This window comes from Coregonus lavaretus, assembly GCF_964263955.1.
Source record: "Coregonus lavaretus genome assembly, chromosome: 26".
Classification (NCBI taxonomy): Eukaryota; Metazoa; Chordata; class Actinopteri; order Salmoniformes; family Salmonidae; genus Coregonus; species Coregonus lavaretus.
In genome coordinates, this window is record NC_140013.1 from 30,808,284 (window position 1) to 30,834,089 (window position 25,806).

The 25,806-nt window shown below is 41.2% G+C and overlaps 2 protein-coding genes across 3 annotated transcripts in view; one reads left to right on the forward strand and one right to left on the reverse strand.

The window, feature by feature from the left end:
- Window positions 1–2,738: 2,738 nt before the first annotated feature.
- On the reverse strand, window positions 2,739–7,568 carry LOC311101263 (serpin H1-like). 2 transcript variants are annotated; one of them, XM_084142390.1, is made up of 6 exons: window positions 7,480–7,568; window positions 6,428–6,471; window positions 4,576–5,198; window positions 4,332–4,430; window positions 3,975–4,207; window positions 2,739–3,807 (listed from the first exon to the last, which is right to left on the reverse strand). In XM_084142390.1, exons 3-6 carry the CDS (start codon window positions 5,159–5,161, stop codon window positions 3,505–3,507), a joined length of 1,221 nt encoding a protein of 406 aa, XP_083998516.1. In that variant the 5' UTR covers window positions 5,162–5,198; window positions 6,428–6,471; window positions 7,480–7,568; the 3' UTR covers window positions 2,739–3,504. The 2 variants fall into 2 exon arrangements, with proteins under 2 accessions (XP_083998516.1, XP_083998517.1); XM_084142391.1 differs by lacking the exon at window positions 6,428–6,471 and having other exon boundaries at window positions 7,480–7,561.
- A 14,332-nt stretch (window positions 7,569–21,900) lies between these two features.
- Window positions 21,901–25,806, forward strand: part of LOC311101648 (glycerophosphodiester phosphodiesterase domain-containing protein 5-like) — a 99,745-nt gene continuing 95,839 nt past the window's right edge. The window contains exon 1 of the mRNA XM_084142787.1: window positions 21,901–22,263. The gene's annotated coding sequence lies outside the window, so the exon portion shown is untranslated. The remainder of the gene's footprint in view (window positions 22,264–25,806) is intronic.

Below are 25,806 nucleotides of genomic sequence, written 5' to 3' on the forward strand. Positions count from 1 at the left end.
GTCAGTGGAGTGGTTTTGTCTAGATGGGATACAGTTTATGTGAAAATTGACTTTTCATAGTAGGTTAGGAGAATTTACGCAACAAGTTAGGAGAATTAATGTAGCAGCTAAGGAGAATAAAGTTAAGGTTACGAAAAGGGTTAGCTTTAGGATTAGCTAAAATGCTAAACATTTCAACTTTTGACGTCAACTTGACATAAATTGTATCCCATCTGGACATGGCCCAGTGGAGTTGAGGCACCAGTGCTCAACAGGATGATCTACTGTATCACTACACTCCAATACTGTACTGTAGGTTTTAATCACATGCATAATGGAAATTATTTTCTATTTTTGTTAATGTTTCATCAATCTTCTAAATGTTTTGAAAGGAGCACTTCTCTCCACCCGAAGAGAGTTGTGGGGTGAAATAAGAATTTTAGTTAGTTATGGCAAAATATGATATTCAATTTTCAAGTTATGGCCGAAAAGCTTTGTAAGGATGTAAGGTTAGCATTCCAAAGTTGTGAGAGGAAATCGGATATATATATACTGTATTGTCAATGGACCAAAAGTTTGTTGGCATCGAGATAAGTAATTCCCTATATTAATCATGTGTTTTATTATATGAGAAAAAAAGTGCTATTTGAGGACAATGATACAATGCAAAAACTAAGGACAGACACATCATATATTCAATTTTTTATTTGAACTGTGGATTTCTATGTGTTACATTGACCTCTAGAAATTCTACTTTTTTTTTTATATGCATGCTGTATCCGCTTGTTATAGATTGTCTATGTAATGTTTCTGTAAAAAGTCTTGCTGTTTTTAAGCAGGGCATTTGGAGCCACGGAGTACACTGATTCTCAACAGACAAGACAAGTAAAGAATTGTCATGTCCAATGTCAATGCCTTCATTGACAAGAGCACCATCTCTTGTTTGGTTGAAGGTATGACTTGTATGAATGAAAATGAGTGAGCGTCCATTACAGGCACCATGGGCTCATACTTTAGTGTTACCTATGCAGCGCAAAACATGAATAGATCATGACCAAATAACATGAGCAATGATATATGCAGATGGATGTTTGATTATATATATATCGGTGAGCTTTAATTGTCTTATGTATATTATTTCATCTACTTCATAGACTATGAGAACAATTAATTAAAATAATGTACAGTATGCAATTTAAATGTTCAAGATGCACAGTGTTGAAAAATGTAATCTGTTACTGATTACAGTTACATTAAAAATAAAGTAATCAGTAATGTAATCCGTAATCAGTAATGTAAAGATGCATCCATTATGTTGTTATTTGTCTTGGATATTTATGAGACCCAAAGACTAATGTAAATAGGATATATTTAATTAAATAAATCACTGTTGTTTTATTTATATGTATGTGACACTTTGGGTTACAGTTATTTTTATGGCTCATCTAGACAAAAAGAAAGGGAGTATTATCCACGTGGTTCCTCTATCCAACAGAAGATGGCGCTGAGATCACACCTCTTGCTCTTTCTATCACCTCTATTCTCTTTGTCCATTACTCTCTACATTATTTGTTTATGGGCATGTGATGATGGAATTGTAGTGGAAATTCTTACACAGGGACACTCAAAGTCAATCTTAAATTAATGATTGTTTATTGTCAGCGCCCTGGAGAGGTTCCAACCAACTCAATGCACCATAGTACACATGTCAATCAGGAGCTCTGCCGGGCCGTCCCAGCAGTTGTCTTATATACGGCTATCCACAGACAAGTTATATTTGCATGATTTAGCATAATCAATTCATCATTACCGTTTTGTTTCATTCATGTGACCGACCAATACTGGTTCATAACATGTGACCATACCAATACCTCATGAGGCTTCTTCTCTCTAAGCTGAAACCTTGAAACTGAGATATCTTTTGTTCTCAAAACAAGGTCTGGGCGTACTGCCAAATTGCAGATACTGATAAGTGAGGATTCATGTGATCAGTCACTTGCATGAACACAGAAAGTGGTTATTAGAACAGCACATGAATAGAACATAGAAATGTATAGAATAGAAAAGCAACAACATTATAATTTCCATCACAGAAGACTACTTTGTTTCTAACACCCCAGATTCTACTAAATGTATGTTTTTCATAATTATCTATGATGGTTGATGAACCGTTTCTGAATCAGTTTCGTGTCTAAGGTTAGTCAATTGACAAGAGACTTGTCATACATTTCACTTCCTTGTTGAGTCGATCTCTTTCTCCCTGTTTCACCATGTTAACCCTGCACTTCAACCTCACCCAGCTAGGTTTATTAGCTCCTTAATGGGGATTTCCTAATTTAGTGATCTCTATACAAAACTTAAGCTCTGACAGTACTAACTAATGTGTTAAAAGTGGGTAAGGTCTGCAAGGTTGGGGAATCCTTTGGAATTGTGTGCCTTTCGCAGGTTTGCAACTTAGCCTATGTAGGGTCACCGGGGAAAGAATCTCCACATCTATTCTCTAGACAGAGGAATGTTCTGGAATGTTCGCCCTCAGGCCGACTAGAACGTTTATCATTCTCCTCACTGAACTGAACCCAGACAGTTAGACACTTTCTGCACAATTTAGTTCATTTCAGAGGCTTGTATCCTGATTATGGCCCCTTACGATGAGCCCTTTATTATGCTAAATCTAACCATTTCTTGATCATGATGTATCAGTATGCTTTGAGGAAACTGAGCAGATTCTTACACTTGGATCAACTTTGAATGAAAATCAGTTCATTTTATGTTTCTTTTTATTGAAAAATAGTCAAAAGGACACAACATTGCATTATGGTAACATTCCAAGGTTTTGTGGTAAATGCCTACAAAATAAAAAGTCACACAGTTTGATTGGCAAATGGCATTGATAATTCAATTAAATCAAAGAGTGCCGAGGAACAGTTTCAGTGCAGCTGGGAGGCTAAAACAACTGTGAAAGCATGAGAAATGTACTTTGCATGGTGGAAAGTGGAAGACAGTAACACATGAAATTAGCTTGTAGTACACTTCTGCAACAATCTTTTTTTCTTTAAACATTAAAGATAATGCAACTAACCACACATATCACAAACTCAAAATAAGAGAGAGAAGCCAAACCTATACTGGTGAAAAGAATGGTGGAAAATGTCAGATTTTATGGAAGGCAAAAATAAGAGCGATCATACTTAATATAAGCATGCTGTCGGGTCGTCTGCTATTCAATGTTCAGGTACTCTAAAAAGGCACTTGTGGTGTTTGGCTTTTTCCTGAAATGTGTTCAAATGCAGACTTTAACAACGTTATTAATTATGGCGCATTGCAAAGGCCAAACAGCATTCATTCGAACGTATACACTCCTGTTCCCTGGGAGTGCTTAATTAAGGCCCAGATATTCAGTCCACAGATGACCTATTGGAATGTGTTCTTGAGGTAACAGTCATACCATAATACACATTCTGTACACATACTATTTCCTGGCATGATTCAATCAGTAACCTTAACTCTCAAACTATCCATTAACTTTTATAACTCGTCACGCATCTTGTCTCCTTTGGGTCGCACCATTCTGCCGATGAAGAGGATGGAGTTGGTCTTGTTGTCCTTCACCAGGAAGATGAAGGGATGGTCAGCGTAGAACAACTTGGGGTTCCTCAGCTTCTCGCTTCCGAAGATGCTGGTGTCGAAGGGGTTCCCCTCGATGTCCCACTCCATGGAAGAGGCGTGGAACACGTTGGAGAGGTAAAGGTCCTTCTTGCCAGAGATGTTGGACAAATCGGCCTTGGTTTTGTCCACAGCGTCGGTCAGACCAAGTTCACCAAGAGTTTTCTGGAGAGAAGTGTACAATAGAGAGTGAAACATGGATAAATGGTTAATATGTAAGTCAAATATGTTCTTTCATAGTCAAGCTTGCGAGTTGAGTCGTAGTTTATGAGATAAGTCATTAACAACCCTTAAATCTATTGCAAACAATATAATCGCAATGATGTGTTTACCTGGAGGTTGTGGCTAACCTCCACGCTGACTTTGGGCAGAGAGACGGCCACGGCCCTCTCCTCCATCTTGCCCATCCAGGTTTCCAGCTGCTTGCGGGTCAGCAGCTTCTCCAGCCTGTCAAGGGGCTCCAGGTGATAGGGCATGATGAACACCAGGCTGGACTGCTTCTGGCCCAGGGGCATGTCCAGCACAAACAACCTGTTCTCTGTGTCATCATGGAACTTATAGAGACCTGTGGAACACAGTCATGGGATGAGAATAGATGAGTCAAGTTATCTTGATAATGTTGTAGATAATGTCTTATATTAAGGCTTATTGTATGGTATGTCTCTATTCAAAAGGTTAGTGAAACCTACCAGTGCGATGCATCATGGGAACAGAGACTGTGAATGAACGGGTCACCAGGAAGCCACGGTTGTCTACCATCTTCTCATGGAACTTCTCATCCCAGTGAGCTGGAGACAGAGGATAATGTTGTTTTCTAAAGATATTCACATCTCACAATCTCACTGTTTAATACTCCCCAACATCAACAGTAATAGCAGTAGTTGAAGATACTAACTACTAGGCTACTGGGTATTTTTGAATAACTCTACTTACGCTTGAAGAACATAGCGTTGGCGATCATGGCTCCGTCAGCATTCTGCACATCCTTGGTGATCTCAGGCAGCTTGCCGTCTGTCGACTTGGCAGCCCATTCGTTGAGCGAGTTCACTGCGCTCCTCTTGTCCCTGAGGTTGATCTTGGAGTGGTCGTAGTTGTAGTGCTTCTTGCTGCTCTTCACAAAGTCTTCGGCGAAGGTGACCGAGCTGGGGCCGTAGAGGCGGTTGCTGATCTTCCATGTGATGTTACGGGTCTTGGGGTCGCTGACCTCAGTCAGGAGCTCTGACAGGCCTGTATGCAGGTGCTCATCCTTCAGGGCGTCAGCGCTGAGGATAGACTTGACCTGGGAGGCAGTGGATGCCTTGCCCCCGAGGGCCACCATGCCCAGGGAGGAGGCCACCACCACAGGGGATATCAGGATGTTGTCAAGGCCCTTCTCCTTGGCCACCGTGTGGTAGAGACTGAAGGCCAGGTTGGCGCTCTTGTCAGCCATGGTGGTGGCATGGCTGCTCAGCTTCTTCTTGTCTTCTCCGGAGGCCGCAACTGCCAACAGGCACAGATATACGACGTTGGTCACCCACATCCTTTCTGTCTTCTGGTTCTCGAGCAGCTATAGAAACCTGAAAGCAGACAGAAATACAATCATGTTGGAAATCCTGTGTTGGTATTTGAGGCCATTGTTTCAAAGGGCCTATTTTTGTGTAGACTATATACACACTGAGTATACCAAACATTAGGAACATCCTCCTAATATTGAGTTGCACCCCCCTTTTGCCCTCAGAACAGCCTCAATTTGTTGGGGCATGGACTCTACAAGGTGTCGAAAGCATTCCACAGGGATGCTGGTCCATGTTGACTCCAATGCTTCCCACAGTCATGTCAAGTTGGCTGGATGTCCTTTGGGTGGTGGACCATTCTTGATACATACAGGAAATTGTTGAGCGTGAAAAACCCAGCAGCGTTGCAGTTCTTGACACAAACCGGTGCGCCTGGCACCTACCACCATACCCAGTTCAAAGGCACTTAAATATTTTGTCTTGCCCATTCACCCTCTGAATGGCACACATACACAATCCATGTCTCAATTATCTCAAGGCTTAAAAATCCTTCTTTAAAATGTCTCCTCCTCTTCATCTACACTGATTGAAGTGGATTTAACAAGTGACATCAATAAGGGATCATAGCTTTCACCTGGATTCATGTTCAATCTATGTCATGGAAAGAGCAGGTGTTTTAAATGTTTTGTATACTCATTGTAATGTGTTATTACAGTGTGGTTTTAGACTGAGGTCACACATATTCAGCAATTGAATGACAATAGCATTGGCTGTACAAATGAATAGGTCCCAATGTTAGGCAGCCATGTTTCTAGCCACGTCAGCAGCTGTAGAGCACTTGAGCTATAGCAGCAGCCTAGAGTGCTGGGCTCTGACTGAGGGTGTAATTTGATACCGCTCTGTGCTCTTGTTAATTGTAGAACAAAAAAGTATACATTCACAATTTCTAAAATAAAAAGTGATATTCAGAAGTTCTCAGAGGTATCATTACAGCACAATTTTGTCAATAGATAGTGTCCACATAGAACCTATGGAGGTACTTTTTGCCGGTTAACAGGAGCCCACAGGCAAAAACAAGCTTTGCCCGACTTGTTCAAACAAAAGGAAGAAATGTGTAGCCTCAGAATACATCTAACAACAAGGAGTGGCTTCTGATCAATCCTTTGATTTTCCACTAAGTCTAAATTGCTTTCCTGCCTTCAAAAACATAGTAGTACGTAGGCTGTATAGCTGTTTTTCACAAATTCTGAATTTTTCACTTTGTATGTCTTTGCATCATCCTCTTGGGATACCTTGAAATGTTTTCATACTGATGTCAAGGTTTTCGCTTTTCATTCTGAAAGAAAAGAGGTGCATGGGGTAATCTCCATAGAGCAGGTGATAAAGCATTAGTCAGACCCATATGGAGTTATTTTTCATTTAATTTCTAAATTTTGATATTCTTTCCATCTTCCCTTGATATAGGGTCCATTGTTGAAAACATTTTGTATTTTCTTGAATAATGATCCATAGCTAGATATCATGCATACACACGTAAAACTTCTCTCATTGGCCAGTGCGTGTCCCAGAAAAACGTCCATCCAATCAGAAATGCCACAGTGGAACAGCATCAGTTCCACAGGAGAACCAAGTCAGATTTTTTTTTTGTTAGAACGTCCCACCACTCCCAAAATCATCTACGCAATGTTAGTCAGTAACAGTTCTGCTTGTTTGTGTGTGCAATTACCCTCAAGAAGGCACAGTAATGCCGAAACGTTGGTGTTTTACCCAATAAATTACTGGGATATATATAGAGGGTGCGACTCTTTATTTTTTATAGTTTACAGTTTATTCGCCATTGGTCAGCACCTTTACACAAAATAATTTTCTCTGGGTGTGCGCCAACTCATGCTTTTTATTATGCAATTACCGAAAGCCAAACAATATCCACAATCAAATTAATGCACTGATTTGTAGTTCTCTCTTAATTTATTGAATAATTGTAAACCAATAATCAACATGCATCATCAAGCAACGATATTATCTCAAAGTACAGTTATAACTGCCGTATATAATACATTGCATGACAATCAATGCGGCATCCTATCAGCTACTCCAGTTATCTCACTAAACAGTTGAGATAATAGGAAATACATTATATATATATATATATATATATATATATATATATATATAAGATTGTGCAAGAGTGCCTGAATCAGAATAGGTTCCACATTCTACGAAGTTATTTCAGAACCTAAATGCATGCACTCTACTTATAATTTAAAACATTAAAATAATAAAAAGCTTTCCACAAAAAATATGGTCAAAAGAGAGCACTCTCCCAGTCTCTCCCAATCCTTACCTGGCACAGCTTGGCACGATCTCTCTCGGACCCCACTCTCTGGGTTAGCTCGTCTGTCGACTGATGTTCGTACTGTTTTTTCTCTGGCCTATATATCCCATGGAAAAGAAACTTCTGGAAGTTGGGAATGGGGTATGCAAATATGAACCTCTGGCTCTCCTCAGGAAGCCGAAACTTCAGACCTCCCCCTGGATCCATTTGATGCAGTCCTCTGCATGGTCCTAATGCTGCATCCTGACTCAATCACACACACAGCTTTCATCATGTTAACTTTCACACATTTTCTAACTTGCACCAGCACAATAGATATGGATATGGATATGGTAATTTTGTTTTTATGCAGAAAAGTGCAATGAAAGTAAAGTGCAATAGTGTGTCTTTTTCAACAGAGAATATGTGCATGTCAGTGAGGATATCCCTTTGGCTTCCTGTTGTAGTTGTGAATGGGCACACTGGGCACAATGCTCATATGCATGTATATGCATGTATTGTATTTTCAATAATCCTGTTCACAAGCAATGATTATGGAAGGGAATCCACATGACATTTATAACAGTAGTGGAAACCGTAGTTACTAGAAGTTTGTAAAAGTCATTACAGTTTCAGCCTCCCCATCACTCACCCCTCCCCCATACTGCCACGTCTTCGCCAGCTGATTGCAGGCTTGTTTAGGATGGGGGTTGTGGAGCAGGAGCTATGGGAATAGTGCTGTAAACCAGCTAGAAATCAAACTCTGACCTGAACATGACCTCACCAGTCCCAATACAAGCAACTGCAGCGGCTTTTTACACCATTTAAACTAAAAGAAACCTTTTATTGTAATACAATGTGAAATTCTACCGGTACCATGTGGAACGTCTCTGAAATAGGTATAGTGAAATGTAATTCTGATGCCATCTGTTCAAATCACATCATTTCACTGTGCATGTAGCTAGTTTTTCTCCAGAAACGTATTCCCCCCCTCATCTTTTTGCAGCCCTGTTTTAAATTGCCCTCATGCCAGCTGATGTGAGACTTGCCTTTTGGTGATTGGGGGGGAAGGTTCCCAGAGGCTTCTACAAACGCAACCCCGCTCCCACACCCACACCCATGCCGCTGTCCCATGTCCCCACCCCTTCCCCCAGGCTCCATTTTTTCATTCTGTAGGAGTCAAATACTCTGAAATTCCTCATGACCTGCATGAGGCAGGGCAGGCCTAGTTCAAACAAGGCTGGTCCAATCCCCAATGGAAATAATCTACATGCAAAATGCCCTTATCCTGTTGAGTAGCAATACATTTGTTTTTGAGTGAGGACTCTACAAAACTTACTAGGGCCTCATACATGCATATTCCATTTTAATTCAGCGGAAGAACATGGACATTGGGGATTGGACCAGGCTTGTTTGAACTAGGCAGCATTAGGAACATTATACTGAGCCATTTTCTTTATGTTAGTATTCTTATCTTTTCTTATTTCTTATTGCTGTTGCACTGTTGAGAAGGAACCTGCAAGTAAGCATTTAGTTGGCCAGTGTATACCATGTATATCCTGTACAGTGAGGGGAAAAAGTATTTGATCCCCTGCTGATTTTGTACGTTTGCCCACTGACAAAGAAATGATCAGTCTATAATTTTAATGGTAGGTTTATTTGAACAGTGAGAGACAGAATAACAACAAAAATATCCAGAAAAACGCATGTCAAAAATGTTATAAATTGATTTCCATTTTAATGAGGGAAATAAGTATTTGACCCCCTCTCAATCAGAAAGATTTCTGGCTCCCAGGTGTCTTTTATACAGGTAACGAGCTGAGATTAGGAGCACACTCTTAAAGGAAGTGCTCCTAATCTCAGTTTGTTACCTGTATAAAAGACACCTGTCCACAGAAGCAATCAATCAATCAGATTCCAATCTCTCCACCATGGCCAAGACCAAAGAGCTCTCCAAGGATGTCAGGGACAAGATTGTAGACCTACACAAGGCTGGAATGGGCTACAAGACCATCGCCAAGCAGCTTGGTGAGAAGGTGACAACAGTTGGAGCAATTATTCGCAAATGGAAGAAACACAAAAGACCTGTCAATCTCCCTCTGCCTGGGGCTCCATGCAAGATCTCACCTCGTGGAGTTGCAAAGATCATGAGAACGGTGAGGAATCATCCCAGAACTACACGGGAGGATCTTGTCAATGATCTCAAGGCAGCTGGGACCATAGTCACCAAGAAAACAATTTGTAACACACCAAGCCGTGAAGGACTGAAATCCTGCAGCGCCCACAAGGTCCCCCTGCTCAAGAAAGCACATATACATGCCCGTCTGAAGTTTGCCAATGAACATCTGAATGATTCAGAGGAGAACTGGGTGAAAGTGTTGTGGTCAGATGAGACCAAAATCGAGCTCTTTGGCATCAACTCAACTCGCCGTTTTTGGAGGAGGAGGAATGCTGCCTATGACCCCAAGAACACCATCCCCACCGTCAAACATGGAGGTGGAAACATAATGCTTTGGGGGTGTTTTTCTGCTAAGGGGACAGGACAACTTCACAGCATCAAAGGGACGATGGACGGGGCCATGTACCGTCAAATCTTGGGTGAGAACCTCCTTCCCTCAGCCAGGGCATTGAAAATGGGTCATGGATGGGTATTCCAGCATGACAATGACCCAAAACACACGGCCAAGGCAACAAAGGAGTGGCTCAAGAAGAAGCACATTAAGGTCCTGGAGTGGCCTAGCCAGTCTCCGGACCTTAATCCCATAGAAAATCTGTGGAGGGAGCTAAAGGTTCGAGTTGCCAAGCGTCAGGCTCGAAACCTTAATGACTTGGAGAAGATCTGCAAAGAGGAGTGGGACAAAATCCCTCCTGAGATGTGTGCAAACCTGGTGGCCAACTACAAGAAACTTCTGACCTCTGTGATTGCCAACAAGGGTTTTGCCACCAAGTCCTAAGTCATGTTTTGCAGAGGGGTCAAATACTTATTTCTCTCATTAAAATGCAAATCAATCTATAACATTTTTGACATGCGTTTTTCTGGATTTTGTTGTTGTTATTCTGTCTCTCACTGTTCAAATAAACCTACCATAAAAATTATAGACTGATCATGTCTTTGTCAGTGGGCAAACGTACAAAATCAGCAGGGGATCAAATACTTTTTTCCCTCACTGTACATACAACTAATACAGCGTGAAACTTGAAACTCATGTGAAAGGATGGAGGGACTAGTACGCCTGGTGGAGATAGGGGCATATTTTACACATTTCTGTCGCTCTTCTGTACCTCTGTACACAGCACTTATATAGGAAATAAAAAGCCTTAGGGGTTGATATTAATTCTTACTAAACCCACAGGGTTAAAAGGTTAAGGACAAGAAACAGAAGTCTCCAGCTGCTACTGATGAGGTTTCCTAAACATTACATTTCCTGTTTCATCTCAATGTTCGTCAGTGTCATATTTTTTCCCATGCATAACCCAGCTGAACTGTAATTTTGCTCTCATGCTAGACGTTAGATACACTATCAGTGTTTTCGGTGCTTGAGTTTTTCTGTTTCTACATGATTGGACATGTAAAACAGTATCGCTATGCAGGATTCTGTACCTTCACTCAGCGAGATGAGAGAGACAAGGGATCTATTGAGTTAAAGGAAGCTTGGGTGGTGCTGCCAAGACTAACCTATGATGTCAGACCCCAGTGATGTTTCCATGATGCTGAATGATGTACTGTACATTTCTGAAGCATTACCTTTAGGCCTACGCCTTGTAGATATGTAGAGAGCAGCATAATTAAAGAATTAGCTAATGTATCACAATCATGCAATTCACAAATTGTGAATAGTCTACCATGAATAACACATCTATAAACTGGTTATCTTTTAGGAGGCATTTTGATGCCATATCAATATATTGTAATACTGTGGTTGATAGTGTGTGTAACCATTGACCAACAACAATACATTGGAAAAACAACTATTGCATTTTTCTGTCAAGTTGAAGTAACTAATAATATAATATAACAATAATATGCCATTTAGCAGCCGCTTTTATCCAAAGCAACTTACAGTCATGCGTGCATACATTTTTTTTGTGTATGGGTGGTCCCGGGGATCGAACCCACTACCTTGGCGTTACAAGCGCCATGCTCTACCAGCTGAGCTAGAATCAAACTAATTTATTTTGTTCCAACATCCAGCTCTTGTTCCAAACTCTTGAACTCCACATATTAAACTATATATGTCTTAATTATGGTTTGATTAACTTTTGCTATTCTTCAGGTCTGTGACTGTGCTGAGCTGGCAGAATAGGCTAATAACTGCCTGGGGGTGGGACCAAAGACTATAAAATGGTAATCTAGGGAAGGGCTCCTAATATTAGCATGCCCCTCTGGTGGTCTAAAGAGGTTCACATTCTCTATGAACCGCAACAAAGTTTCCTCTTCACAGTGCAAGTGCTATACTTGAGGGAGACTCAAGTTTTACTCATTTTTAATTGAGGTCACATTTTGGCAGTTTAAAATAATTGTAATAATCTTGTTGCGGCTTTAATATAACCCTGAGGTTAGCTCTGATTGAACTCCTATTCTCATTATCTGTCTTCTAAATATAGACTTCATATTTCATTATTTATACTCGTTAATCTGTTTCTTTTCCTATTTAGATAAGCATACGAATTAAAGAGGGTGTCAAAATGAACGTAAATATTCATTCCCATGCCATTTTATACATAGCCACTAGATGGCGATAGAAAATAAATAAATGCCTTGTCTGATATTACATTTCTTTCACTGAGATTGAGACTCAACACTTTGTAATAAGTCTCTGCAATTTTTATCCAATTGGCGGAGAATGTCAGAGTCAAAATCTGCCCCTTTTATTCTCTGTACCCAACACACTAGAAGACCAGTTCTTAAAGCCTTATTATTTCCCTCCTATGTTCCTCTGGTGATGTAGAGGTTAACCCAGGCCCTGTAGCCCCCAGTATCACTCCTACTCCCCAGGCGCTATCATTTGTTGACTTCTGTAACCGTAAAAGCCTTGGTTTCTTGCATGTTAACATCAGAAGCCTCTTCCCTAAGTTTGAGTTATTCACTGCGTTAGCACACTCCGCCAACCCTGATGTTCTAGCAGTGTCTGAATCCTGGTTTAGGAAGGCCACCAAAAATTCAGAAATGTCCATCCCCAACTACAACATTTTCCGTCTAGATAAAACTGCCAAAGGGGGCGGAGTTGCAATCTACTGTAGAGATAGCCTGCAGAGCTCTATCATACTATCCAGGTCTATGCCCAAACAGTTTGAGCTTCTACTTCTAAAAATCCACCTTTCCAGAAATAAGTCTCTCATTGTTGCCGCTTGCTACAGACCCCCCTCAGCCCCCAGCTGTGCCCTGGACACCATATGTGAATTGATTGCCCCCCATCTATCCTCAGAGTTCGTACTGCTTGGTGACCTAAACTGGGATATGCTTAACACCCCGGCCGTCCTACAATCTAAACTAGATGCCCTCAATCTCACACAAATTATCAAGGAACCTACCAGGTACAACCCTAAATCCATAAACATGGGCACACTCATAGATATCATCCTGACTAATTTACCCTCTAAATACACCTCTGCTGTCTTCAACCAGGATCTCAGCGATCCCTGCCTCATTTCCTGCGTCCGTAATGGGTCCGCGGTCAAACGACCACCCCTCATCACTGTCAAACACTCCCTAAAACACTTCAGCAAGCAGGCCTTTCTAATTGACCTGGCCCGGGTATCCTGGATGGATATTGACCTCATTCCGTCAGTAGAGGATGCCTGGTTGTTCTTTTAAAAAATTCTAAGAACTAAGAATAGATATAGCACCTGATTCACCCCAGACTTGACTGCCCTTGCACAAAAACATCCTGTGGCGTACTGCATTAGCATCGAACAGCCCCCGCGATATGCAACTTCTCAGGGAAGTTAGGAACCTATATACACAATCAGTTAGGAAAGCAAAGGCTAGCTTTTTCAAACAGAAATTTGCATCCTGTAGCACTAACTCCAAAAAGTTTTGGGACACTGTAAAGTCCATGGAGAATAAGAGCACCTCCTCCCAGCTGCCCACTGCACTGAGGCCAGGAAACACTGTCACCACCGATAAATCTACGATAATCGAGAATTTCAACAAGCATTTTGCTACGGCTGGCCCCCCCACCGCTTCTCCTTCACCCAAATTCAGATAGCTGATGTTCTGAAAGACCTGCAAAATCTGCACCTCTACAAATCAGCTGGGCTAGACAATCTGGACCCTTTCTTTCTAAAATTGTCACAACCCCTATTACTAGCCTGTTCAACCTCTCTTTCGTATCGTCTGAGATCCCCAGAAATTGGAAAGCTGCCGCGGTCATCCCCCTCTTCAAAGGGGGTGACACTCTAGATCCAAACTGTTACAGACCTATATCCATCCTGCCCTGCCTTTCGAAAGAATTTGAAAGCCAAATTAACAAACAGATCACCAACCATTTCGAATCCCACCGTACCTTCTCCGCTATGCAATCTGGTTTCCGATCTGGTCATGGGTGCACCTCAGCCACACTCAAGGTCCTAAACGATATTATAACCGCGATCGATAAAAGACAGTACTGTGCAACCATCTTCATCGACCTGGCCAAGGCTTTCGACTCTGTCAATCACCGCATTCTTCTTGGCAGACTAAATAGCCTTGGTTTCTCAAATGACTGCCTCGCCTGGTTCACCAACTACTTCTCAGATAGAGTTCAATGTGTCAAATCGGAGGGCCTGTTGTCTGGACCTCTGGCAGTCTCTATGGGGGTGCCACAGGGTTCAATTCTTGGGCCAACTCTATTCTCTGTGTATACCAATGATGTCGCTCTTGCTGCTGGTGACTCTCAGATCCACCTCTACGCAGACGACACCATTTTGTATACATCTGGCCCTTCATTGGACACTGTGTTAACAAACCTCCAAACGAGCTTCAATGCCATACAACACTCCTTCCGTAGCCTCCAATTGCTCTTAAACTGGTAAAACTAAATGCATGCTCTTCAATCGAACGCTGCTTGCACCCGCCCGCCCGACTAGAATCACTACTCTCGGCGGGTCTGACTTAGAATATGTGGACAACTACAAATTCCTAGGTGTCTGGTTAGACCATAAACTCTCCTTCCAGACTCACATTAAGCATCTCCAATCCAAAGTTAAATCTAGAATCGGCTTCTTATTTCGCAACAAAGCCTCCTTCACTCATGCTGCCAAACATGCCCTCATAAAACTGACTATCCTACCAATCCTTGACTTCAGCGATGTCATTTACAAAATAGCCTCCAACACTCTACTCAGCAAATTGGATGTAGTCTATCACAGTGCCATCCGTTTTGTCACCAAAGCCCCATATACTACCCACCATTGTGACCTGTACACTCTCATTGGCTGGCCCTCACTACATATTCGTCGCCAAACCCACTGGCTCCAGGTCATCTATAAATCACTGCTAGGCAAATCCCTGCCTTATCTTAGCTCATTGGTCACCATAGCAATACCCACCCATAGTATGCGCTCCAGCAGGTATATCTCACTGGTCATCCCCAAAGCCAAAACCTCCTTTGGCCGCCATTCCTTCCAGTTCTCTGCTGCCAATGACTGGAACGAACTGCAAAAATCTCTGAAACTGGAGACTCTTATCTCCCTCACTAACTTTAAGCATCAGTTGTCAGAGCAGCTTACCGATCACTGCACCTGTACACAGCCCATCTGTAATTAGCCCACCCAACTACCTCATCCCCATATATATGTTATTTATTTTGCTCATTTGCTCAAAAAAAATAAAAAAAGTGACGTTGGATCTTCTCCTCTAATGCGTTTTGAGAAAGAGGCCAGGAGAGAGTACGCGAGGAATCAAGGAAAGACGATTGAAAAAGAGCCCAGTTCTCCATCACCTGAGCGATCACAAGCTGTTACGTTATAATTTGACCCTCGCTCCACACACCTTCACCTGTACAAAGACCCCAGTCTGTGACCTCCCCAGTGCCTCCCTCACCCAGCCACCCTCCCTGCTGCTTGGCCTTTTGGAGGAGGGATGTACAGAATCATCAAACCAGCTGGAGCCTCTGACTAATGCCTGCCTAGGGAGAGTAGGGGGTCTGCTACTCTGCTGAAGCTCCCTCACACATCAAATGTCACAGGAAGTAGTCCGAACACCATGCTGCCTCCCATCCCCTGTGCTGCTGCAAGCTCCCAGCCAGTAAGTGGAGCCCTGTGTGTGTGTGTGTGTGTGTGTGTGTGTGTGTGTGTGTGTGTGTGTGTGTGTGTGTGTGTGTGTGTGTGTGTGTGTGTGTGTGTGTGTGTTTGAAATGTAGATGAGTGATCCACTCGCTGTCATGCATCATTTCATGTGAGGAGATTAATTGGATTTCAATTATTCATTTTCCATGACTTCCATCCGAGGGTTGTTCATTCTCTTGTTAATAGAGAATTACAAAGTATAAATGAACCAGATGGATGCATAAAGGATCTACACTACTACAGTACTAACATGATGTTCAATCATTTTGGGCACCATCCATTAATCCCACTTCTAAATGTCTTGACAACAATCACTGTGCAGATCGCATTCAAGGTTCTCCCTCTGTCAAATTGAATTGACGTCAGAATGATAGCAATGGAAGCATTTGCTGTTTGCTTAGTGATACATATAAATAGATATTCCTTTTCTAGACACAATTCCCCTTCCGCTTGAGATAGGGATGCATTGTCATGCCAACCACAGATTCAACTACTTGATAGAAAGAAAGTTATACCTATACTAGTGCCTAAAGTTTTTCCTGATCAGGTCACATGGTCAGGAAAAACTTCAGGCCTTAACTATGATGGAAAATAAAACACTATGAACATATAAAAAACATATCCTATGAAATGTAGAGTTCATTTTTTTCTGCACTTTTTAGGGCATTCTAATGTTGCTATTCTTTGTGTGGGAAATATGGATGTGTGCAATTGCATGAATCAATTTGGGCAGAGATGGCGTGGTTTGAAATGAACAGCTGAGCCCCAACCAGAACAGAAGCTGCTGTTTATCATAGCCCGGTTCTGTTAACTACAGTCAGTTCCGTTTGGGTGAGTGAGAATCAATGACACAAGCTTTTTTTACCCTCATTATGCAAACAAAACAACATAATATTGTCCTGAGAGTTACATCATATATTTTTTATTTATTTAATGTTTTACATAATGAATGAAGAGAGCTGACAGCTTATTAGCACTTTATATTACCACAATATGAATAAATACTCATGGCTGTAGTGACAGCAGTGGGCTTCCTGTTTCTCTACTGGGTGGTGCTGACAGTCCACCAACTGTCTGACACTCAACAACATGCTGTTCTTTCTGCAGTGATTTATGAAGTAAAATGATAAGGCATTATAAGCGTCTTTGTCAGTAGAGTGTTGGCTAAAGATGAAGACCATTTCATTTTAAGATCCTATATTAATTTCAACTCTTTGAGAATAATCAAGTATAGAGTACCAGTCAAAGGTTTGGACACACCTACTCATTCCAGGGTTTTTCTTTGTACTATTTTCTACATTGTAGAATAATAGTGAAGACATCAAAACTATGAAATAACACATATGGAATCATGTAGTAACCAAAACAGTGTTAAACAAATCAAAATATATTTGATATTTGAGATTCTTCAAAGTAGCCACCCTTTGCCTTCATGACAGCTTTTTCACTCTCTTGGCATTCTCTCAACCAGCTTCATGAGGTAGTCACCTGGAATGCATTTCAATTAACAGGTGTGCCTTCTTAAAAGTTAATTTGTGGAATTTCTTTCCTTCTTAATGCATTTGAGCCAATCAGCTGTGTTGTGACAAGGTAGGGGGGGTATACAGAAGATAGCCCTATTTGGTAAAATACTGAGTCCACATTATGGCAAGAACATCTCAAATAAGCAAAGAGAAACAACAGTCCATCATTACTTTAAGACATGAAGGTCAGTCAATCTGGAAAATGTCAAGAACTTTGAAAGTTTCTTCAAGTGTAGTCGCAAAAACCATCAAGCGCTATGATGAAACTGGCTCTCATGAGGACCGTCACAGGAAAGGAAGACCCAGAGTTACCTCTGCAGCAGAGCATAAGTTCATTAGAGTTACCAGCCTCAGAAATTGCAGCCCAAATAAATGCTTCACAGAGTTCAAGTAACAGAAACATCTCAACATCAACTGTTCAGAGGAGACTGTGTGAATCAGGCCTTCATGGTCGAATTGCTGCAAAGAAACCATTACTAAAGGACACCAATAAGAAGAAGAGACTTGCTTGGTCCAAGAAACATGATCAATGGACATTAGACTGGTGGAAATCTGTCCTTTGGTCTGATGAGTCCAAATTTGAGATTTTTGGTTCCAACCGCCGTGTCTTTGTGAGACGCAGAGTAGGTGAACGGATGATCTCCGCATGTGTGGTTCCCACCGTGAAGCATGGAGGAGGAGGTGTGATGGTGTGGGGGTGCTTTGCTGGTGACACTGTCAGTGATTTATTTAGAATTCAAGGCACACTTAACCAGCATGGCTACCGCAGCATTCTGCAGCAATACACCATCCCATCTGGTTTGCACTTAGTGGGACTATCATTTGTTTTTCAACAGGACAATGACCCAACACACCTTCAGGCTGTGTAAGGGCTCTTTGACCAAGAAGGAGAGTGATGGAGTGCTGCATCAGATGACCTGGCCTCCACAATCACCCGACCTCAACCCAATTGAGATGGTTTGGCATGAGTTGGACTGCAGAGTGAAGGAAAAGCAGCCAACAAGTGCTCAGCATATGTGGGAACTCCTTCAAGACTGTTGGAAAAGCATTCCAGGTGAAGCTGCTTGAGAGAATGCCAATTGTGTGCAAAGCTGTCGTCAATGCAAAGGGTGGCAACTTTGAAGAATCTAAAATCTAAAATATATTTTGATTTGTTAAACACTTTTTGGATTACTACATGATTCCATTTGTGTTTTTTATATAGTTTTGATATCTTCACTATTATACTACAATGTAGAAAATAGTAAAAATAAAGAAAAACCCTTGAATGAGTAGTTATGTCCAAACTTTTGACTGGTACTGTATATGTGGTGGAATTCTGATATTTTGCCTACCCAATCCTGCATGATAGGCTCGATCCCGATTTAGGAAAGTATGCCTTTCCTACATACACCATTCCTGCACACTTCTCAGTATTTGGTATTCAGACGTATAGTTGAAATCGGAAGTTTACATACACTTAGGTCATTAAAACTCGTTTTTCAACCACAAATTTCTTGTTAACAAACTATAGTTTTGGTAAGTCGGTTAGGACATCTACTTTGTGCATGACACAAGTAATTTTTCCAACAATTGTTTACAGACAGATTATTTCACTTATAATTCACTGTATCACAATTCCAGTGGGTCAGAGGTTTACATACACTAAGTTGACTGTACCTTTAAACAGCTTGGAAAATTCCAGAAAATGATATCCTGGCTTTAGAAGCTTCTGATATAGTTGACTGTGCCTTTAAACAGCTTGGAAAATTCCAGAAAATGATATCCTGGCTTTAGAAGCTTCTGATAGGCTAATTGACATAATTTGAGTCAATTGGAGGTGTACCTGTGGATGTATTTCAAGGCCTACCTCCAAACTCAGTGCCTCTTTGCTTGACATTATGGGAAAATCAAGAGAAATCAGCCAAGACCTCAGAAGAAAATTGTAGACCTCCACAAGTCTGGTTCATCCTTGGGAGCAATTTCCAAATGCCTGAAGGTACCACGTTCATCTGTATAAACAATATTACGCAAGTATAAACACCATGGGACCATGCAGCCGTCATACCGCTCAGGAAGGAGACGCGTTCTGTCTCCTAGAGATGAACGTACTTTGGTGCAAAAAGTGCAAATCAATCCCAGAACAACAGCAAAGGATCTTGTGAAGATGTTGGAGGAAACAGTTACAAAAGTATCTATATCCACAGTAAAATGAGTCCTATATCGACATAACCTGAAAGACCGCTCAGCAAGGAAGAAACCACTGCTCCAAAACTGCCATAAAAAAGCCAGACTACGGTTTGCAACTGCACATGGGGACAAAGATCGTACTTTTTGGAGAAATGTCCTCTGGTCTGATGAAACAAAAATAGAACTGTTTGGCCATAATGACCATCGTTATGTTTGGAGGAAAAAGGGGGACGCTTGCAAGCCGAAGAACACCATCCGAACCGTGAAGCACGGGGGTGGCAGCATCATGCTGTGGGGGTGCTTTGCTGCAGGAGGGACTGGTGCACTTCACAAAATAGATGGCATCATGAGGAAGGAAAATTATGTGGATATATTGAAGCAAAATCTCAAGACATCAGTCAGGAAGTTAAAGCTTGATCGCAAATGGGTCTTCCAAATGGACAATGACCCCAAGCATACATCCAAAGTTGTGGCAAAATGGCTTAAGGACAACAAAGTCAAGGACAACAAAGCCCTGACCTCAATCCTGTAGGAAATTTGTGGGCAGAACTGAAAAAGCGTGTGCGAGCAAGGAAGCCTACAAACCTGACTCAGTTACACCAGCTCTGACAGGAGGAATGGGCCAAAATTCACCCAACTTATTGTGGGAAGCTTGTGGAAGGCTACCCTAAATGTTTGACCCAAGTTAAACAATTTAAAGGCAATGCTACCAAATACTAATTGAGCGTATGTAAACTTCCGACCCACTGGGAATGTGAAGAAAGCAATAAAAGCTTAAATAAATAATTCTCTCTACTATTATTCTGACATTTCACATTCTTAAAATAAAGTGGTGATCCCAACTGACCTAAGGCAGGGAATTGTTACTATGATTAAATATCAGGAATTGTGAAAAACTGAGTTTAAATGTATTTGGCTAAGGTGTATGTAAACTTACGTCTTCAACTGTATGTTTTTCAGTCGTGTAAGGGAGCTCTGCAGCTGTGGCTACCTTGAATACCCTGAATACATTTCATTTAACCACTGAAAACTCTCCCACTTACTGGCCAACAGATTTTCTCGTGGAGTTTTCATTCAATGGGGTTTTCCATACATTTATCTTAAGACATCCCTTTACATGTGGTGTACCATTAATATGAATTTTGTCGACATACTCAATAGAATACATCGAGAGAATGAGGTCAGACTATAGAGATCAATGAAAGAAAGCCATCTATGCATATTCCTCTCTGTTTCAGCACCAACTGGTAGATTTAGAAATACTCTGATCTTGATCTTATTTAGGCACATTTTATGGTTAGGAATAAAAAATACAGTGGTTTGATTCATCCTGAAAGTTGTCATATTCAAGCTCAATCCATAAGATAGTCATATTCAAGCTCAATCCATAAGATATTGGAAGGTGGAAAGAAGTGTACAGTAGGGGTTGAACAATAGTCCTATAAATCTACCCTAATTCTCACTAATCATGGAACTGTGTGGCAACAGTCCAGTCTTCATGCGCCAGGCTCCAGGTTTAACCTGCTACGTGTGGTATGAGTTCCATAATGATTCAAATAGGCTACATGTCCCAAATTATTGCACAACGTTAGCCTAATATGATCCACTAATGCTAGCGACCCTCAGGAATAATTTACAAGGATGTGACAGAGGAAAGAAAAATAAACAGAATGGAATGGAAAGATGCAAAAATAAATGGATGTTGGTATTAGTGACTGTGGCTCTCGATAGTGGCCAATATTTAACATGATACAAATTGTAAAATTAAACAGAGAAAAGCCCGGGCATATAATCAAAACATTCTAAAGCGCATACATCAACTCGGCAGGTTCAGCCCTACAGAAGCCTATAGCTTGGGTCTCCAAATTTCATCCACACAAATTGTGAGGCTACACAATTGAAATTCGGAATTACGGCACAGCTATTTATATTCTATTTCACTGTGCAAAAGGGTTATGATTTCTTCGGTGTAAAGTTGGTGGAATTATATGAGGGAATTAAGTCAAGGTCGGAATACAGGTCTCTGTAGTGTAGACACCTCCACCACACCTTAATTTATTCGAGCTCCACCTCAAACGAATAGTGGGTTAATATAATGCTATTTTCATGTTGAAGTTCAAGGTCAGAATACACATAGAAAGAAAAGCACATAAAAAGGGAATAACTCTCCATTTACACGCGCTTAACACGGGTCGGAATCGGGGCCATCGATGTGTTTAACCCTTTTTCTTTATTAGATGGCTATTGAGTCAGTGATGATTTTGACAATGCTCCATCAGAGCCACTATATATAGCCTTTTACTGTGTGTATGTTGTGGGTTATGGAGCTATATTTGATTAGTTTTACATGAGCATAACTTCATCCATTGTTTTTTAGCATTTTGAAGCGTACTACAGTGAGAGAAGTCGCGTGCCGGATGATGGCTCTTTCGCTTTAAATACCGGGTCTACAAGAGCGCAGTTGATAAAAGCTAAAACTCCGCCCACTGGTAGTCATTCGATTGATTTACTCGCCCGGTGTTCATAGACAAGGCATGCGTTCAACTCGGAGGACTGACCCTGGAATATTTACTGAGAAAACGTTAAACTGATACACACTTCAATGTAGCATAAACCCACGAAGTGGAATTTAACAGAATAACTCTGGGTCGAATGTTTTTACCTTTGTTGTGACAGGACACATTTCCTTTTGTCCTCTGTAGTATTTGACAACCTTTGGTGGCCACCCACCTCAACACGTTTGACACAGACCGCAGCCCATTTGTTGCGTGGTGTGAGGACATTTGGTCGGAGGACTTCGTAAAATTTGAATACAACTTCACTTGGGAGAAAAAGCCAGATATAATTGATAAAGGTAAGTCTTGTCATATCCAAGCGGCGGGTAGCGTTTGAAATACTAGCCTATTCGAATATCTGAGCAGTTGAAGTAAGTGGGTGCCATGCCATGGAATGAAACACTTCTCTGTAAAGTAGTTTTTGTGTTGAAAATGAACAAAACACGGTGGTTATTTACTTTTTGTAACATAAAATAACCTACCTATTCGTCCATTCACTCAGGAGAAATTGTTGCCTTTCTATTTATGTAATTCAGAAGCTGACATGCACGGCATGCTTATCATGAAATATTAATTAATACCTTGACCCAATAGGCTACAAAGGACACGCCCGTGTATGGCGAGACATAGCCTATGGGTGGAAAACCCTGACTGTATAGGGAGGAAAGCTGACAATATTTAGCTATGGATGTATTAATTATCTATTTATATACTACACACCACCTCAGACAACCAGCCTATACAGGCATTTTCATCTGTCCATTTTACAGACAAATGAATCTGGCATCAATGGCAGCAATTTACACTATTGTTGAACATGCAGGTTTCCCTTCTAGATCTATGGATGTATGAAGCAGCAATAAAACGTTGTCAGAAGGTGGCTCTTATCCTAATGCACACACCCTAATTCACATGCATCTATGAATTGCTGTATGTATGGCAGCAGCGGCCCGCCCATTAGGGCGTTAGGGGTGGCACCCCACTTGTGATTGCTAAAAAAAAAGTACTTTTTTATTTATTTAAATATAAATAAATTAATATATATATATATATATCTCATTCATGAATTCTGTTTTAAATGCCCATATTAGTGTGGTAAATGTGTACATTTTCCTGTTTAAAAAATATATTGTTCAAACAAGCTGTTCTGTTACTGCCCCTTAGTGACTGCCAGCAGCAGCAGCGCCGCCTCAACGGGTGCATAGGCTGTGCGAACATTGCTTGGATTGTGTTGCCAGCTATTTGCTATGAGGGAGAACTGCTAGCATAAATTATAACAGCACAAAGTAAATGGACAGTCCTGGGGTGCTCAAATGGGCGTTTAGTCAGAACTTCTATGTCTGCTCTAGTGTCCCTCCCAATATGTCTCTTGCGCCATACGGCTTACTTCCGCACGTGAAACAACTAGATCTGCTCTATCAGGTACAGATGGTGCTAAAGTAAAAATAAAATTGTAATTAACTTGTAAATAAATAATCATAACAGTCATGGGAGCCTGGGACCTGATAAACAGGACATCTACATCCAACTAGTTAGAACACTAGGTAGAACCTTCTCATCGGGAATCTGGTAGGACAAAAAAGCATGACGGTGGCTTATTGTTTCCCCCCATGGTGTTCATCAGGTTGTACTGTAGGTGACAGTGCGACCTGTTGTGTGGACTAAAACAGCGTAAGACCGGGTGTATCACAAAGCATGATCAAAATAATTAGGCAGCTACAGTAACTTTGAGAAACATAGAGAAACATAGAGAAATATATATATATATATATATATATATATATATATATATATATATATATATATATATATATATATATATATATATATATATATATATATATATATTTCTCTATATATAGATACTTTTTTTGTTGTCTAATCTACCTTTGATAAGCAGCTGCCTAGTTGATAGCTTGCTAGCTCCCATGCCAATTTCAAGTCTTTCAAAACTAATATCTGACTAACTCGGAAATATGAAGTTATTTCTAAATTAAAGTTAACTGGCCAGCGCATCATGCTTTGTGACATGGTTAGCTAGCTATCCCCAGTTAGATAATGTGTTTTCACTTATTGCATTTGCATGCTTGTTGCGTTATACCTGGTGCACTCGTTCACTGGTGGCTCGTTCTAAATAGTATAATCTAATCTGTTCAAAACAGTGGCAGCATATGCAGCAGTGAGCATTTGGTTTTTGACATGCAAAAGTGAAATTGGTGTATTTTTGCTGTTGTTCAAATGCACACATCGCTTTATGCATCTTCTCAAAGAAACTACCAGTAGTTCGAAAACGTATTTCTATCATGCTGCTTTGTTGACAACTCCAACCACCTCGCGCCCCGGGTATTCAGCCAATCAGCGGCCGCCACTGATGTATGGAGAATTTCAAAATGTATTAAAAAAACTGCAGAGTTCTTCAACCACATAACTATGTCTATAAAACTGTCTGTGTGAGAGCTTTTGAAGGTATGCTATCTATGCTCTGTCAAGAATGCTATCAGGGTTGATGGACAGTGAGTCATCATATTTGTTATGTGAAGCAATGCATTTTACTTTGACATTCTCACCACTCAGGTTTTCGATGGCTATCTCTCTACACTCCTGATGTAGACAGACTAGATGTCCCGAGTGGTCTAAGGCACTGCATCGCAGTGCTAGCTGTGCCACTAGAGATCCTGGTTCGAATCCAGGCTCTGTCGTAGCCGGCCGCGACCGGGAGACCCATGGGGCGGCGCACAATTGGCCCAGCGTCGTCCAGGGTAGGGGAGGAAATGACCGGCAGGGACGTAGCTCAGTTGGTAGAGCATGGCGTTTGCAACGCCAGGGTTGTGGGTTCGATTCCCACGGGGGGTATGAAAAAACAAACTAAGTCGCCCTGGATAAGAGCGTCTGCTAAATGACTAAAATGTAAATGTAATGTCTAGAGTTATTGGCGGGTGTCAAAACTTAAAAACATAAAACATAATTCATTATAGATATTGGTGTCTAAATGCTGAAATCTGTTATTTTAAGTGGATAACTCAGCATTATTGCAGCAGTCTGGCTAGGACAGACATAGGAAAATGGACTAGAACATTCCATGGAATGCACCTGTGTCCTCAACAGTTATTCCTATTATGTGTTCCATGTACACATACACACACACGCACACACTGATAGGGGTGCCCAAAGCCCACTCCTTGACTGGAGTTTGAGTCACAGTTTGAGTTTCACAGTAATTGATTCTGAAGAAGAGAGTATCAGTCTCACCGTTATCCTATGTGTTTTTATAAATGGCTCGTAATACAAATGTTAAGATGACATGAAATGTTACATGATGGACTAATATCTGGAACCTTTACTCAGACTGTATAGATTTTTGTTCTGTATTTCGAGCATGAGCAGTGTTCATTGCACTGGTGCGGTTCTCAACATTTCTCTTTATCTAAGAATATCATGCAGCCCATCTTGCTTGAATAATTGCTCTTGGGGGTATAAACTGCTGGAGGAATGTTCATCCCATAAATGGTGCCATCGGTTTTTTTTTTGCCAGTGTGTGTTCCCTGAGAAAGACAACAGTCAAGATCTGCTGTTGGTCTTACATCTATAATAAAAGCTTCTATCACTAAGGCAACAACTGTGTGTTTCCCTCAATTTAGCAGGCAAGATGAGATGGCAGTGTGGTATTATCCTAATTAACATGTGGGAGCGGAAGACGGTGAGAGAGCCTGTTATTACAGCCTGTCCCAAGGGAGGTAAGCCCTCCACCACCCACCCTCTCTCCGACCCCCTACCTCCAGTAAAGACACACCCTCTCTGCGGTTGAGGCCAGTTGGACGTACTGCCAAATTCTCTAAAGCGAC

Excerpts from the sequence above, each read along its gene's own strand:
- LOC311101263 (XM_084142390.1), bottom strand. The coding sequence starts at position 5,161 with ATGTGGGTGACCAACGTCGTATATCTGTGCCTGTTGGCAGTTGCGGCC. Across the intron at positions 4,431-4,575 it reads CAACGCTATGTTCTTCAAGC|CTCACTGGGATGAGAAGTTC; the intron begins GTAAGTAGAGTT and ends CTCTGTCTCCAG. Across the intron at positions 3,808-3,974 it reads AGGTTAGCCACAACCTCCAG|AAAACTCTTGGTGAACTTGG; the intron begins GTAAACACATCA and ends ACTTCTCTCCAG.